This window comes from Rhinopithecus bieti, unplaced genomic scaffold (genome assembly GCF_001698545.2).
Source record: "Rhinopithecus bieti isolate Rb0 unplaced genomic scaffold, ASM169854v2 scaffold_5260, whole genome shotgun sequence".
Lineage (NCBI taxonomy): Eukaryota > Metazoa > Chordata > Mammalia > Primates > Cercopithecidae > Rhinopithecus > Rhinopithecus bieti.
The window spans coordinates 4,377,083-4,391,645 of NW_016805896.1; the positions used below are offsets into that span (position 1 = coordinate 4,377,083).

A 14,563-nucleotide genomic window follows, 5' to 3' on the forward strand; every position below is an offset into this window, starting at 1 on the left:
AAACAAAGCATAAAAGTTCAGAAAATTTGCAGCCTGACCCCTCTGCTGTGTGCAGCCTAAGGACTTGGTGCCCTGTGTTCCAGCCACTCCAGCCATGGCTAAAAGGGACCAAGGTAGAGCTTGGGCTCTGACTTCAGAGAGTGCAAGCCGCAAGCCTGGCCAGTTTCCACATAGTGTTGAGCCTGTGGGTGCACAGAAGTCAAGAGTTGAGGTTTGGGAACCTCCACCTACATTTCAGAGGATGTATGGAAATGCCTGAATGTCCAGGCCAAAGTTTGCTTCAGGGGCAGGGCCCTCACAGAGAACCTTTGCTAATACATTGCGGAAAGGAAATGTGGGGTTGTATCCCCCACACAGAGTCCGCACTGGGGCACTGTCTAGTGGAGCTGTGAGAAGAAAGCCACCATCCTTCAGAGCCCAGAATGGTAGATCCACCAACAGCTTGCACCGTGTGCCTGGAAAAGACACAGATACTCAATGCCAGCCTGTGAAAGCAGCAGGGAGGGAGGCCATACACTGCAAAGCCACAGGGGCAGAGCTGCCCAAGACCATGGGAACCCATTTCTTGCATCAGTGTGACTTGGATGTGAGACATGGAGTCAAAGGAGATCATTTTGGAGCTTTAAGATTTGACTGCCCAGCTAGATTTCGGACTTGCATGGGTCCTGTAGCCCCTTTGTTTTGGCCCATTTCTCCTATTTGGAATGAGTGTAATGCCTGTACCCTCATTGTATCTAGGAAGTAACTAACTTGCTTTTGATTTTACAGGCTCATTGGTGGAAGGGACTTGCCTTGTCTCAGATGAGACTTTGGATTGTGGACTTTTGAGTTAATGCTGAAATGAGTTAAGACTTTGAGGGACTGCTGGGAAGGCATGATTGGTTTTGACATGTGAGGACATGAGATTTGGGAGGGGCCAGGGTGGAATGATACAGTTTGGCTGTGCCCCCACCCAAATCTCATCTTGAATTGTAGCTCCCAAAATTCTCATGTGTTGTGGGAGGAGCTTGGTGGGATATAATTGAATCATGGGGGCAGTTTCCCCATGCTGTTCTCATGGTAGGGAATAATTCTTAGGACATCTTATGGTTTTATAAGGGGAAACTCCTTTCACTTGGCTTTCATTCTCTCTCTTGCCTGCTGCCATGTAAGACGTGCCTTTTGCCTTCCGCCATGATTGTGAGGCCTCCCCAGCCACGTGGAAATGTGAGTCCATTAAACCTCTTTTTCTTTATAATTTACCCAATCTTGGGTATGTCTGTATCAGCAGCATGAAAACGGACTAACACAATGACCTTGATACTTGAAGAGTACTGGCCACTTATTTTCTAGAATGTTCCTCAGTTTGGGCCTGTCTGATATTTCCTCAGGGTTAGATTTGCATTATATATTTTTGACAAAAATGGAGAAGTGATGCTGTCTTCTGAATGCATCCTGTTGTGGCACTTGATGTCAAATTACTAATGATGTTAGATTTGAGCACTTAGTAAGGTGGTATCTGCCAGGTTTCTCCAATGTAAAGTTATTCTCTTTATGTTTGTATTGAAGTATATTGTGGGAAGATACTTTGAGACTATAAATATCCTATTTTATTTCATACTTTGCCAGTGACTTTTAATATCCATTGATAGCTTTTGCTTGAAATAGTTATTATTGTGGTGGTTGACAAGTAGTGATTTCCCAATTTGAATCTTCATTCCTTTTAGATTTATTAATTAGAATCCTATTGTGAGCAACAGCTTTCTCTTCTCTTCCATTCATGCATTTTTTTTTCTATTTTACTTTTTTTTTTATTTTTTTATTTTTTATTTTTATTTTTTGTAGAAATGGGGTATAGCTGTGTTGCCTGGGCTGGAGTGCAGTGGCTATTGCCAGACACAATCATAGCGCAGTGCAGCCTCCTGGGTTCAAGTGATCCTCCCAGCTCAGCCTCCCAAGTAGCCAGAACTACAACAGGCTATTTATTCATTTTTTAAAATCAGTATTTATGTCATGGATTTTTATTTTATTCTATGGGTTATAATCCACTACTAGCTTTATTCATTCCTTCTTTTATAAATTTATCTGTAGTAGCTTTACTGAGATATAATTCACATACTATAAAATTCACCCTTTTAAAGTATGTAATTTAGTGGCTTATGGTATATTCACTGAGTTGTGCAATCCTCACAATATCCTATCTAATTTTAGGATATTCCTGTTACCCCAAAGAGAAACTCATTACCCATAAGCAGTCACTTCCCATTCCTCTGTTCTGCCAGCCCCTGGCAATCACTGATCTACTTTCTGTCTCTGAATGTGACTACGTATCTCATATAAATGGAATTATACAATACGTGGCCTTTTGTGTCTGGCTTCTTTTTGTTAGTGTAATTTTTTTCAAGGTTTATCCATGATAGAGCATGAATCAGTATGCCATTTTTGTGATTGAATAATATTACATTTTATGGACATACTACATGTTGTGTTTTATTTTTTATTTCTTTTGGAGACAGGAGCTCACTCTGCTGCCCATGCTGGAAGTCAGTGGCACAATCATAGCATACTGTAATCTTGAACTCCTAAACTTGCCTCAGCCTCTAGAGTAGCTGGGACTACAGGCACATGCTACCACAACTGGTTAATTTTTTATTTTTATTTTTTGTAGAGACGGGGTCTTGCCATGTTGCCTAGGCCACTTTTGAACTCTTGGCCTCAAGCAGTCCTCCTGCCTCAGCCTCCCAAAGTATTGGGATTACAGGCATGAGTTCCTGTGCTTGGCCCTACCACATTATATCTCTTCATCAGCTGATGGACATTTAAGTTGTTTATGCCTTTTGGCAATTATGAATAATGCTGCTATGAATATTTGTGTACAAGTTTTTGCATGGACATATGTTTTTCATTCTCTTTGAGTGTATACCTAGAAGTTAAATTATTGGGTCATATGATAATTCTGTGGTTAACATTTTGAGGAACTACCCAATTTTTTTTTTTTTTTAATGTTTAAATATTTTGTGTTATTTTTATTTTTTTTTTTTAAAATTGAAACAATTTTTTTTTTTTTTTTTTTTGTTTTTTTTTTTTTTGAGGGAGTCCGCCTGTCCGCCCACTGGAGCAATGGCCAATCTCACTCACTGCAAGCTCCGCCTCCGGTTTACGCCATTCTCTTGCCCTCAAGCCTCCCGAGAGCTGGGACTACAGGCGCCCGCCACACCTCGCCGGCTAGTTTTGTAATTTTAGTAGAGACGGTTCACCGTGTTAGCCAGGTGGTCTCGATCCCTGACCTCGTGACCGCCCGTCTCGGCCTCCAAAGTGCTGGGATTACAGCTGCCGCGCCCGGCCTCTCAATTTTTTTTTTAAATGGTGTTTTTGCACCATTTTATGTTCTTACCAGCCATGTATGAGAGTTCCAGTTTCTTCACATCTTTGCCAGTATGTGTTATTGTCTTTAATTGTAACCATCCTGGTGAGTGTGCATGGGCATTTCATTGTGATTTTGATTTGCATTTCCCTAATGACTAGTGATGTTGAGCATCTTTTCACTTGCTTACTGGCTCTTTGTATATCTTCTTTGAATAAATTCTTTGCCCTTTTAAAATTGAATTGTCTTTTGTTGTTGAGTTGTAGAGTTCTTCATATATTCTGGATTTATGTATATACGGTGTTGTTGCTTAAGTTTTTGAGATTGGTCCAGTAGAAGCCTCTTCCAACTGGCTCCTGTGTCCTTTAGTATGCCCATATAATTTTTTGGATGCTGTTATGGACTGAGTTTTGGTACCCCCATGCCCCCAGTATTTATTATTTTGTCCTGACCCCTAGTACACCTCAGTTACATTCTGGAGATAGGGACTTCAGGGAGGTAATTAAGATTAAATGAGGTCATCTGGGTGGGCCCTAATCCTGGATGACTGATGCCCTTATAAGAAGAGGGAGAAACTCCAGGATGCACACAGCCTCAGGAGAAACCAAACTTGTCAACATCTTGTTCTTGGACTTCCAGCCTCCAGAACTGGAGAAAATAAATTTCTATCATTTAAGCCACGCAATCTATGGTATTCTGTTATGGCACCCCAAATAAAATGACACAAGTGCTTTCTTTCTGACACCACAAGATGTTCTAGTCTTATACTTTTCTGCTCCAGCCCTAGAGTCAGCCATTTATTCATGGATAACTGGTTCTTAGAGAATAATACACTTGCCACTCAGTATATGTATGTGGTGGATTGGTTCCAGAACCGCCTGTGGATACCAAAATCCACAGAACCTCAAGTCCCTGATATAAAGTAGCATAGTGTTTGCATATAATTTGTGCATATCCTCCTGTATACTTCAACCATGTCTAGATTACTTATAATACCTAATGCAATGTAAATGCCGTGTAAACAGTTGTTATACTGTACAGTTTAGGGAATAATGACAAGGAAAGAAGTTTGTACATGTTTAGTCAAGATGCATTTTTCCCCCACCAAATGTCTTCCGTCTGCAGTTGGTTGGATGCATGGATGCAGAACCCCCCTATATGGAGGGCTGATTGGATTTAGAAAGGATGATCTGAATGTTGCTTTGCCTATTTTTCATTGTTTCCAGTCTTCTCAGTGGACAGAGCTAGGAAATTTGTGTGTGTGTATACCTGCAATCCCCACACCTCTGTATCTATGTCTGTAATTATCTGCCTGTGTATTGAAAACTGTGAGTTCATATTGATGACCTCTAGCTTCAGTCCAGTTCCACAGTGCTCATTCTGGCCTTCCCCCTTTTCTTATTTGCTTTTCTACATTTACTGTGTATCTTAGAATACATATAAAGTAGTTTCAGAATTATTAACATGTGCCCCTGTGAGAAACAAACTTATCAACTATGTGTGGTTCTTTTTGGCCTTTAACCTTGGATTATGTAGTCAAAATACCATATTCATAGTTACTCAGGTTATTTCTCCCTTGCCTCCCCTTCAGTGTGGTTATGTTATTTGAAACACAAATGAATTTGTGTTTATAAGGTTTTTAAAATTCTATTTTTTATCCCTTGCCCCGTCCTTGTTGATTTTATTATTTATTTTTTCAAGTATATGAAACCTTAACATGGTTCAAAAAGTCAAAACTCTACAAAAAGCTATACTCAGAGAAGATTTTCTCTCTTCTATTTCCTTCCCATCTCCCTCTCCATTCCACTGTGTTCCCCTCTGCCCCTGCAGGTAACCACACTCAGTTGTTTCTTTCCAAGTTATCCTTCCTGTGTGTTTGGCCACTGCATCCCAACCAGAGAAGCTTCCTTGTGAGGAGCTTCTCAGCATATACATCTCCAGTGCTGATGCTGGCATTCAGTCATGCCACCCTATCTTGTTCCTTAACATTGATCAGTTAATCAATGAATCACTCATTATTTGGTACCTACTCTGTGCTAGGCACTGGGTTAGAAGCAGGGACAGAGGCTGAACCATGAAGTAAAGCAGCATGTTTTGAGCCCTCTGTGTATCCTCCCTCTCTGAATCTCCCCCTCTCTCCTTGTCCCCCTTTCTTCTGATCTGTTGTTCCCTGCCTGTATCATAAAGCTGCTGTTTTGTCTAAACTATCAATCATATATACAATATATACTAGATGTTACTCTTACAAATAGTCAATGCAAAATAACATTGACAGCTGGCTAAAACTGCACAAGGTAACGTTTGTTACTGATTAAATGTGATGGGAGAATCAAATCTTCCTTATCAGACTGGGTCTCCCAGAGTACAGGTACCTGGTAGAAATATGATTACCATAAAGGAAAAAAAAATCGTACAAGCAATAAAAGTTATGTAAAAAAAATACTAAATCTAACCTTTGTTGTAAAATTAAAACTGACATGGACGAATCCCAATGAAAATAATCTTAGTACAGCATAAATGAAAATGGAAAAATTGGAGACTATTTTTGCTATATAGAAAATGGCTAAATGGATATGGCACCAGAAAAGACAAAATATAGGAAGGATGGGGAGCAAGAGGCAAGGCTGGAGAGGAGGCCTGAATTTGTTGCTAATCCCAAGGGAAGTAGAAATCACTGACCAGTTTTAAGTAGTGGAGCATCATCTTGCTTGCATTGGAAAGTGTGTCACTGGCTGAGCTGTAGAGAATGGGCTGGAGTAGGCAAGATGAGTACTGCACAGTCCTACCTCTGAATTTTGTAGCTCAGGAAGTTACCAGATAAACGCAAAGGACTGTGGGAGGAAGGGAGTGGTGGGTGCGAAGGGAGGGTGGGAGGAAGGAAGAGAGAGATCACTGTGGGTACAGATGGTAGGAAAAGGATGAGGAATGGGCAGCCTCTCAGTTCTTAGAGTTGACATTTGCACTGAGCTTGGAGGGAAGAAAAGCTAAGAAAGACCTGGGAAGTGGAGACGATGAGGTGAAGGGGAATCCAGACAGAAGGTGGCAGCCACAGAGGAGAGGGAGCGCAGGGCTTGGAGTCCTTGGCTGGAGCCCCGGCTCATGTGGAGAGACCTGGAGAGGCGTCAGGGAAGGTGTTTGAGGAGAGAGCACTCAAAGAACTATTGCAGCAGTGTGAGAGTGGTTCTTGTCTTCACCACTCCTCTTCCCCCAACATGAATGAATGTATATATTCATATTCCACCATACTCTGTTACTAAGTAAGAGTTTCACTTACTAAGTTGAGCAACTTATCAGCATAAGGGAACCAGAATAAGTTGCTAAAATTCCAGCTGAGAGTAGATAAGTTGTGTTTTAGTTAATCATGTAGTGTCTTCCATGTTCCATGTGACAACATGATGACTTTTAGCCTTAACTCTTTTAGAAGGAGTCTTGCTCTGTCACCCAGGCTAGAGTGCAGTGGCGCGATCTCGGCTCACTGCAAGCTCGGCCTCCTGGGTTCACGCCATTCTCTTGCCTCAGCCTCCCGAGTAGTTGGGACTACAGGCACCCGCCACCACGCCTGGCTAATTTTTTGTATTTTTAGTAGAGACAGGGTTTCACCATGTTAGCCAGGATGGTCTCGAGCTCCTGACCTTGTGATCCGCCCGCCTCGGCCTCCCAAAGTGCTGGGATTGCAGGCTTGAGCCACTGCACCCGGCCTTAACTCATTTTTTGAAGGATGCATGCAACCACTTTGGAAAATGATTTGGCAGTGACTTGTAAAGTTAAACATACACTTACCCTATAACCCAGCCATTCCACTCCTAGGTATTTGCCCAAGAGAAATAAAAACATCACAGAGGCTTTATTTATAATAGCTGAAGACTGACAGTGAACCAAATGTCCACCAACAGGAAAATGAATAAACAAATTGGGGTGCATCCTTTCAGTGGAGTACTATTGTGTTGAGTAGTGTGCAAATACAATGAAACAAACTGATCCATGCAACAATATGGATACATCTCAGAAACTTTTGTTTTTGAGACAGCGGAGTCTCGGAGTCTCGCTGTCACCCAGGCTGGAGTGCAGTGGCATGATCTCGGCTCACTGCAACCTCCGCCTCCCAGATTCAAGTGATTCTCCTGCCTCAGCCTCCCGAGTAGCTGGGACTACAGGCGCATGCCACCACGCCTGGCTAATTTTTGTATTTTTAGTAGAGATGGAGTTTCACCATGTTGGCCAACTGGTCTCAAATTCCTGACCTCGAGTGATCCTACCACCTTGGCCTCCCAAAGTGCTGGGATTACAGGTGTGAGCCACCATGCCCAGCCACATCTCAGAAACTTTATGCTGAGCAAAGAATCCAGACACTAGAGTACATGCTGTTAGATGCTATTTATATGAAGTTCTAGAACAGGCAAAAGTAATGTGGTAGAAATTAGAACAGCAGTTGCCGCTGGGACTGGAAGGTATTGGCGAGGATAGGAATTGTGCTAGTGTAAACTTTTGGCAAAACTCATGACAACTACATTTAAGATCTGTGCATTTCATTGTATGTAAATCACATCTCAATTTTTTAAAAGTTAATTGAAGTCTGGGAAGATTGGAAATTGTATTACAGATCAGAAGTGGCTTCTTACTTTGGCTTGTTTTTTCTTTGTGATTGTTAGCTTAAAGGTTTTTTGGTTTAAACCATATAGCCTCCTTGTCAGGGCACTCTGGCTGCTGCCAGCTGACCTGTGGCCCTCCAGCTTTTTTTCCATTTTCCTTCCTTGGAATGCCCATGTCCTGTTGTGCCCCTTAAGCATACCAGCTCCAGTCTGGGTTCTCTGGCCAACGAGACCCTTAAAGGGGCTGGACCTTTTTTGTCTTCATATTTTAAGACAGAGTTCATAAGATCAGTGGAAGTCAGAACTGTGTGGTATCATGGAGATTGTGAGGGCTTTAGAACTGGCCCAACCTAGGTTTGAATTCAAAAGTCAATCACTATGTGACCTTGAACCTGTTCCCCTGGGCCTCAGTTTTCGTTTGTGTATGCTGGGGATAATAGCGCCCACTGTGGAGTGGTTGCCAGAATTAAATGACCTTACTTGGGTAGGACAGGCAGCCCTGTGCTCAGCATTTAGGGTACCCGGGAATCATAGGAGCTGGGGGTCCTGGCCTGTTTCTCCTGTGGTTTCTGCACAGCAGGTGCTACTCCCCGTGTGGTGTGCCCTCCCCTGGGGCAGGCTACCTGCTGGAGCTCTGGGCACACTGTCTCCCTTGCATGCCCTGTGGCATCATCGTATGCCCTGTTGAGAGCAGAGGTGGGGAACTCAGCTGGAAGAAACTGACTTCTTTGAACTATTTGTATTGTGTTTGAAGGGTATCAGCATGGAAGCCATGAATGAGAATAAAGTGGTGTCCTCTGAGTTTAGCACAGGACCTGTGGAAAAAGCTGCCAAACCTTTGCCATTTAAGGATCCCAACTTTGTGGTAAGCATCGAAGGTATCAGCTGAATAAACAGCCAAATGCCATACCTCAGCCTCAGATCTTGCTGGGCCTGCAGGCAAGGTGGCACTGGCATTCTCTTCTCCCTCAGTCCCAGTCGCCTCCTTCTCCCCCATGGGTGAGATGGAGACAAAAGAAGAAGGGTTCTTCCTGTTGATCTCTCAATGTGCCATATCCCAAGGATTTGGGTGTCCTTTGTGGATTCATTCAAGGATACTGTTTGGAGGGTGGGTCATTTCTGTGATGATTGTTCCCCTAACCTTTTCATTGGTCTTGTTACAATCTTAGACAAAGCTTGAAATATTGAGCTAAATGAGAAGTATTTCCTCATCATTAGTTTCTTTTTTTTTTTTTTTTGAGCGGAGTCTCCTGCTCTGTCACCCAGGGTGGAGTGCGTGGCCGGATCCAGCTCACTGCAAGCTCCGCCTCCTGGGTTCACGCCATTCTCCTGGCTCAGCCTCCCGAGTAGCTGGGACTACAGGCGCCCGCCACCTCACCCGGCTAGGTTTTTTTTTTGTATTTTTTTTTTTTAGTAGAGACGGGGTTTCACCGTGTTAGTCAGGATGGTCTCGATCTCCTGACTCCGTGAATCCGCCTGTCTCGGCCTCCCAAAGTTGCTGGGATTACAGGCTTGAGCCACCGTCGCCCGCCTTCCTCATTAGTTTCGTAAGGTAAATCAAAGCTGTTGTGCTGTTGAGTGGAACACAGGGTACTCCCTTCCTTTCATTCTTGAGACTGGTAATAAATTGCAGCAGTTCAGATGATAGTGTTAATTTTTTTTAATGAATTAGTTTTGGAAATACAGTGTTACCAGTGTTTGCAACAGATTTTGGTATTCTTTTCCATTTTATTTTGTCATCTTTATAGGATTTAAAATAAAAAAAAAAAGATATCCAGAAGGCCTGCTATACTGCAGCTGGAGCTTTCTCAACTTTTCCAGGATCCCCAGTTTTCTTGGCAGAGACTTGCCCCGAGAAGGGAGTTTAGAGATGCAGTCATGGATTTAAATCTGACTTTGTAGTAAATTTATCTTAAAATATGAAGGAATTCATGAATGAATTCTACAAAGTTAGACCCAGTAAAGGCTTTTTTTTTTTACATGCATATAAAGAAGTAGCCTTTTATTTCTACTCCCAACACAAACTAACTCAAGGGTTTTGACAATCTGAAAACCTCTTTTTAAAAATAAGATTAACATGTTAACGTGTACAGTGAAATACCTTTTAAAAAAAGTCTCAGGGGTCTAAATGATTGTTGACAGATGAGCGGTACATTGCAGTTATGATTAAGCATAAATGTCAGATTCTGAAATGGTGGTCTCCATTGGTTTTTGTTTCTTCTAATCCATGCCTTCAATTCGAGCACTCTGGCCACGGTGGCGCAGTAGCTGGCAAGAAGAACAGAACCTGGAAGAACCTGAAACAAATCCTCGCTTCCGAAAGGGCATTGCCGTGGCAACTGAACGATCCTAACTGTGAGCTGGCTAGAGCCTTCCGTGTGTTTACAATGTTCAGAGTAGGAACTGTCTTATAACAAACCTACAGTATTTTATTGTGTTTGCATCATTGTAGGAAATAATTTTTAGCTTGAGAATTTTACAGTGGCATCAGTATGGGCAGATTATGTGTGTATTTTCTCATAACTGTATCTGTATTGAGCCTGTTTGTTTGTGTTGTCATGGATGTGTGGGTTTTAGTGTCATAGGTCCCAATATGATAATATTGGTGTTTCTACTAGACAAACTTCTCATTCAAAAGTCTACTCTTAAAATGTGTTTCCAAAAACAAGGTAGCCCAAGTATAATGCCAGATTTAGGAGAGTTCCTGACAACCAGCTTAAAGTCCAGCTCTTTTACTTTGTGAGCCAGTGTTTAGCAAGAGTAAATACTTCATGCTGCAATGTGTCCAGATTTATGTAAAACACTGTTATATGTTCTGTTCAGCTTCACTGGGAAGTACAAGTTCAAAGTTCTCACCATCTCCTGCTCCACTATACTTCTTTCATGGGGGTGACTCACATGGGTGACAAGTGAGCTAGTCATTCGTCTGGGTGTGGACACGAGGGTGTCGGAATGCTCAGATCCAGTTATTGGCTTGCTTGGCATTTCATCACCATCAGCCCATGTAGTGTGAGATTGTGAAAATAGCTGGTGGGCAGATGAGCTTTCCGGTGGTTCTGCTGAAATAGAGTATCCCTGGTGACAGGGCGGGGCTAGATCTGGAGCCTGCACTTGGCCTGTGACACACTGCATTGTTTCTGGAAATCCCTACTTCTCTAGTTAATCTCCAGAGACTTCTGTGACTGCTTAATCACAAAGGAAATTTTCAGGAATATTATCAAATACTATTTTAGGAAAAAAAAAGAGAAGGGATTTGAATGTTTTCAGTTTCGTTATCTTTTTTTTTTTTTTCCAGACTTCAGTATTGATGCTCCTCCATCCTTTAAGCCAGCTAAGAAGTATTCTGATGTTTCAGGTCTGCTTGTGAGTATATCTCTTATAACATTAAATGGAAAAGATTTCACAGTAATGTCTAATTAGACAAGTGTTGAATATTGACCACGGCTGGTCCTGCCTGGAGCCCGTCTACAGTGATAGGTGATAGGTTTGTGCAGTGTGTTCATTGCTGCAAACAGGCATCTGTGGGGCAGCCTGCGGGGAGGATTGAACCAGAAAGCAGGACACTCCAGTTTCTCTTCTTTACCTCTGCTAGTTAACTATATGAGATAACATGAAAGAAACAATTATGTATTTCTTTTTTTACTGCTGAAGTTTTAAAAACCTGCATTTTAGATGATGATTGTATTTACAAAACCATGTTTAAACTTCTCTAAATAGGTGCTTTGGCAAAGGTTGTGACATTCAAACTTATTTTTAAGCATCAGAACCCCTTTTCCAAATGAAATATTTTACAGAATCCAATACATAAACAGCCTGGAACCACCTTTCCCCTGTGGTCCCATGTGGATCTGGCCACCTGTCGTCTTCCCCACTTCTCACCACAGTGACTGCTCAAGTGCTTCTGGGGAACACAATTCAGGAACTGCCAGCATAGCTGGAAGAGTGGAAAGTAGGCAGGTTACTAAAGCTCCGGAACCTCAGAGCACCCCCATTTCCTTATTTGCAGAAGTTAGAACCTAAGATTCATCTTAATCCTTTTTCATCTCATAAATTTGGAAAATAATTTAAGTGCTTTACATTTTAATGAAAATATGATTCCAACTTATGTAACAAATTGGCCAAATTAATTATGTACAGAGGAGAATTGTCTCCTTTGTTATTATTATGTAATATCCCTGTTTCTCCCTGATAATAATATTCATTGTTCTGAAGTCTACTTTGTCTGAAATTAATATCGCTTTCATTCATGTGTGGACGGTATGTCTTTCTTGATCTTTTCACTTTTTTTTTTTTTTTTTTTTTTTGAGACAGATTCTTGCTGTGTCACCCAGGCTGGAGTGCATTGGCACACTCTTGGCTCACTGCAGCCTCTACCTCCTGGGTTCAAGCGATTATCCTGCCTCAGCCTCCCAAGTAGCTGGGATTACAGGCGCACGCCACCACACCTGGCTGATTTTTATATTTTTAGTAGAGATGAGGTTTTGCCATGTTGATCAGGCTGGTCTCAAACTCCTGACCTCAAGTGATCCTCCTGCCTTGGCCTCCCAAAGTGTTGGGATTACAGGTATGAGCCACCACGCCCAGCCTATCTTTTCACTTTTAAACTATCTATATATTTAAAGTGGGTTCTTGTTGAAAGCATATTGTTGAGTTGTTGGGTCTTTCTTTTCCTTTTTCTTTTGGAGGTAGGGTCTTGCTCTTCTGCCCAAGCTAGAATGGAGTGGTGTGATCATAACTCACTGAAGCCTTGAACCCCTGGGCTCAAGTGATCTCCCAACATCAGCCTCTCAAAGTGCTGGGATTGAAGGCATGAGCCTTTGCACCCAGTTGATCTTGCTTTTTATCCAGTCTATCAATGTAAGAACTGTTGTCCTCAGGCTATTCATATTTAAAGTGATTGCTGATATGGTTGTATTTAAATCTACCATCTCACTAGTTATTTGTTCCATTTGTGTTTGCTTATTCCTCTTTTTCTGCCTTCTCTGGATTTATTGAGCATTTTTTAATAGACTGTATTTTTCAGAACAGTTCTAGATTTATGAAAAATAGAGACAATAGTATAGAAAGTACCCATATAACCCAAACTCAGTGTCTGCTGTTATTAACATCTATGGTATATTTGTTACAATTAATGAACCAATAGTGATATACTATTATTAACTCAAGTCTATAGTTTATTCACATTTCCTTAGTTTTTACCTAAAACTATATCAAATTTAGTCATCACGTCTCTTTAGACTCCTCTTGGCTATGCCAGTTTCTCAGATTGTCCTTGTTTTTAATGACCTAACAGTTTTAAGGAGCACTGGTCAGGTATTTAGTAGAATTCTCCACTACTGGAATTCCTCTGATGTTTTCTCATGATAAAACTGGGGTTAATTGAACATTTTAAAATTCTGTTTTTTTATTATTTACACCTCTTTTAAAAATAATGAATGGTTACTTTCATGTTTAAAATATACATTTTAAATAACCTGAGTCTATTTTCAAATCCTATACCACTTTGTGTGTATTGTGAGGGTCTTCTGGTAGTGAATTTCTAATCCCAGTCTCTTAATTCTTTGTTGTCATATAGTTTAGTTTTACATATGCTGCAAACAAAATACTTGGCTGTTAATTTGTGCTCTAGACAGTTAGCTTTTAGAGAAATAAAATAAGAAAAAAAAAGAACTTTCTTTTATCTTCATTTCATTCTATTTCCACCTTTTTTCATTTTGTTGTTTATTTCCAAGTTGCAGTCTGATGCCATATTCTTTCTACTGGAACAATTTACTATGCTTTTCTTATAAAGTAGATTTGCTGCTAATGAAGCCCTTTCTTTTTTTATTTTGTCAAAGAGCCTTTATTTCTTCTTCTTCTTTTTCTTTTCTTTTCTTTTCTTTTTTTTTTTTTAAGACAGAGTCTTACTCTGTTGCCTAGGCTGGAGTGCAGTGGAACCATCTTGGCTCACTGCAGCTGTCTCGACCTCCCAGGCTCAGGTGATGCACCCACCTCAGCCTCCCAAGTAACTGGGGCTACAGGTGTGTGCCACCATGCCTGGCTAATTTTTTGTATTTTTTGTAGAGATGGGATTTCACGCTGTTGCCTAGGCCTGGTCTCCAATTCCTGGGCTCAAGTGATCCTTCCCGTCCTTGGTCTCCCAAAGTGCTGGGATTACAGGCATGGAGCCACTGCACCCAGCCTTGTTCTTCCTTTTTGAATGATATTTTCAATGAGTATTTTTGAATGACATTTTCAAGTCTGAGCTGACAGTTTTTTCTTTCATCACTTTTAAGATGTCAGTGATTAAATGTTGTCTTTTTGCTTCCATGGTGAGAAGTTTGATATAATTCTTACCTTTGTTCATCTCTACGTAATGTTTCTTGTTTGACGGCCTTCAAGATTTTCTCTTTGTCTTTTGTTTTCAGCAGTTTGAATATGACTGGGTATTATTGAATATGACGCAGGGTATTCTTTTTCTGGTATGTATTCTTGATGTTCTCTGAGGTTTTGGATTTGTGGTTTGGTATCTGTCAAGAATTTTGGAAAATTCTTGGCCATGATTTCTTCAAATATTTCTTTTGCCTTGTCTTTTTCCCTTCTTCTAGGATTCCAGTTACACACATGTTAAACTATTTGATAGTGTCCCAGA

General features: G+C 41.2%; 1 protein-coding gene across 2 annotated transcripts in view; it reads left to right on the top strand.

The window, feature by feature from the left end:
* INO80C (INO80 complex subunit C) overlaps positions 1-14,563 on the top strand; it is a 29,436-nt gene that overhangs the window by 9,230 nt on the left and 5,643 nt on the right. Inside the window, exons 3-6 of one of the 2 annotated variants that reach the window (XM_017874013.1) lie at positions 1,153-1,206; positions 8,687-8,797; positions 10,176-10,287; positions 11,228-11,295. In XM_017874013.1, the coding sequence (XP_017729502.1) occupies positions 1,153-1,206; positions 8,687-8,797; positions 10,176-10,287; positions 11,228-11,295 (345 nt within the window). The remainder of the gene's footprint in view (positions 1-1,152; positions 1,207-8,686; positions 8,798-10,175; positions 10,288-11,227; positions 11,296-14,563) is intronic. The other variant, XM_017874012.1, reaches the window with a different exon arrangement.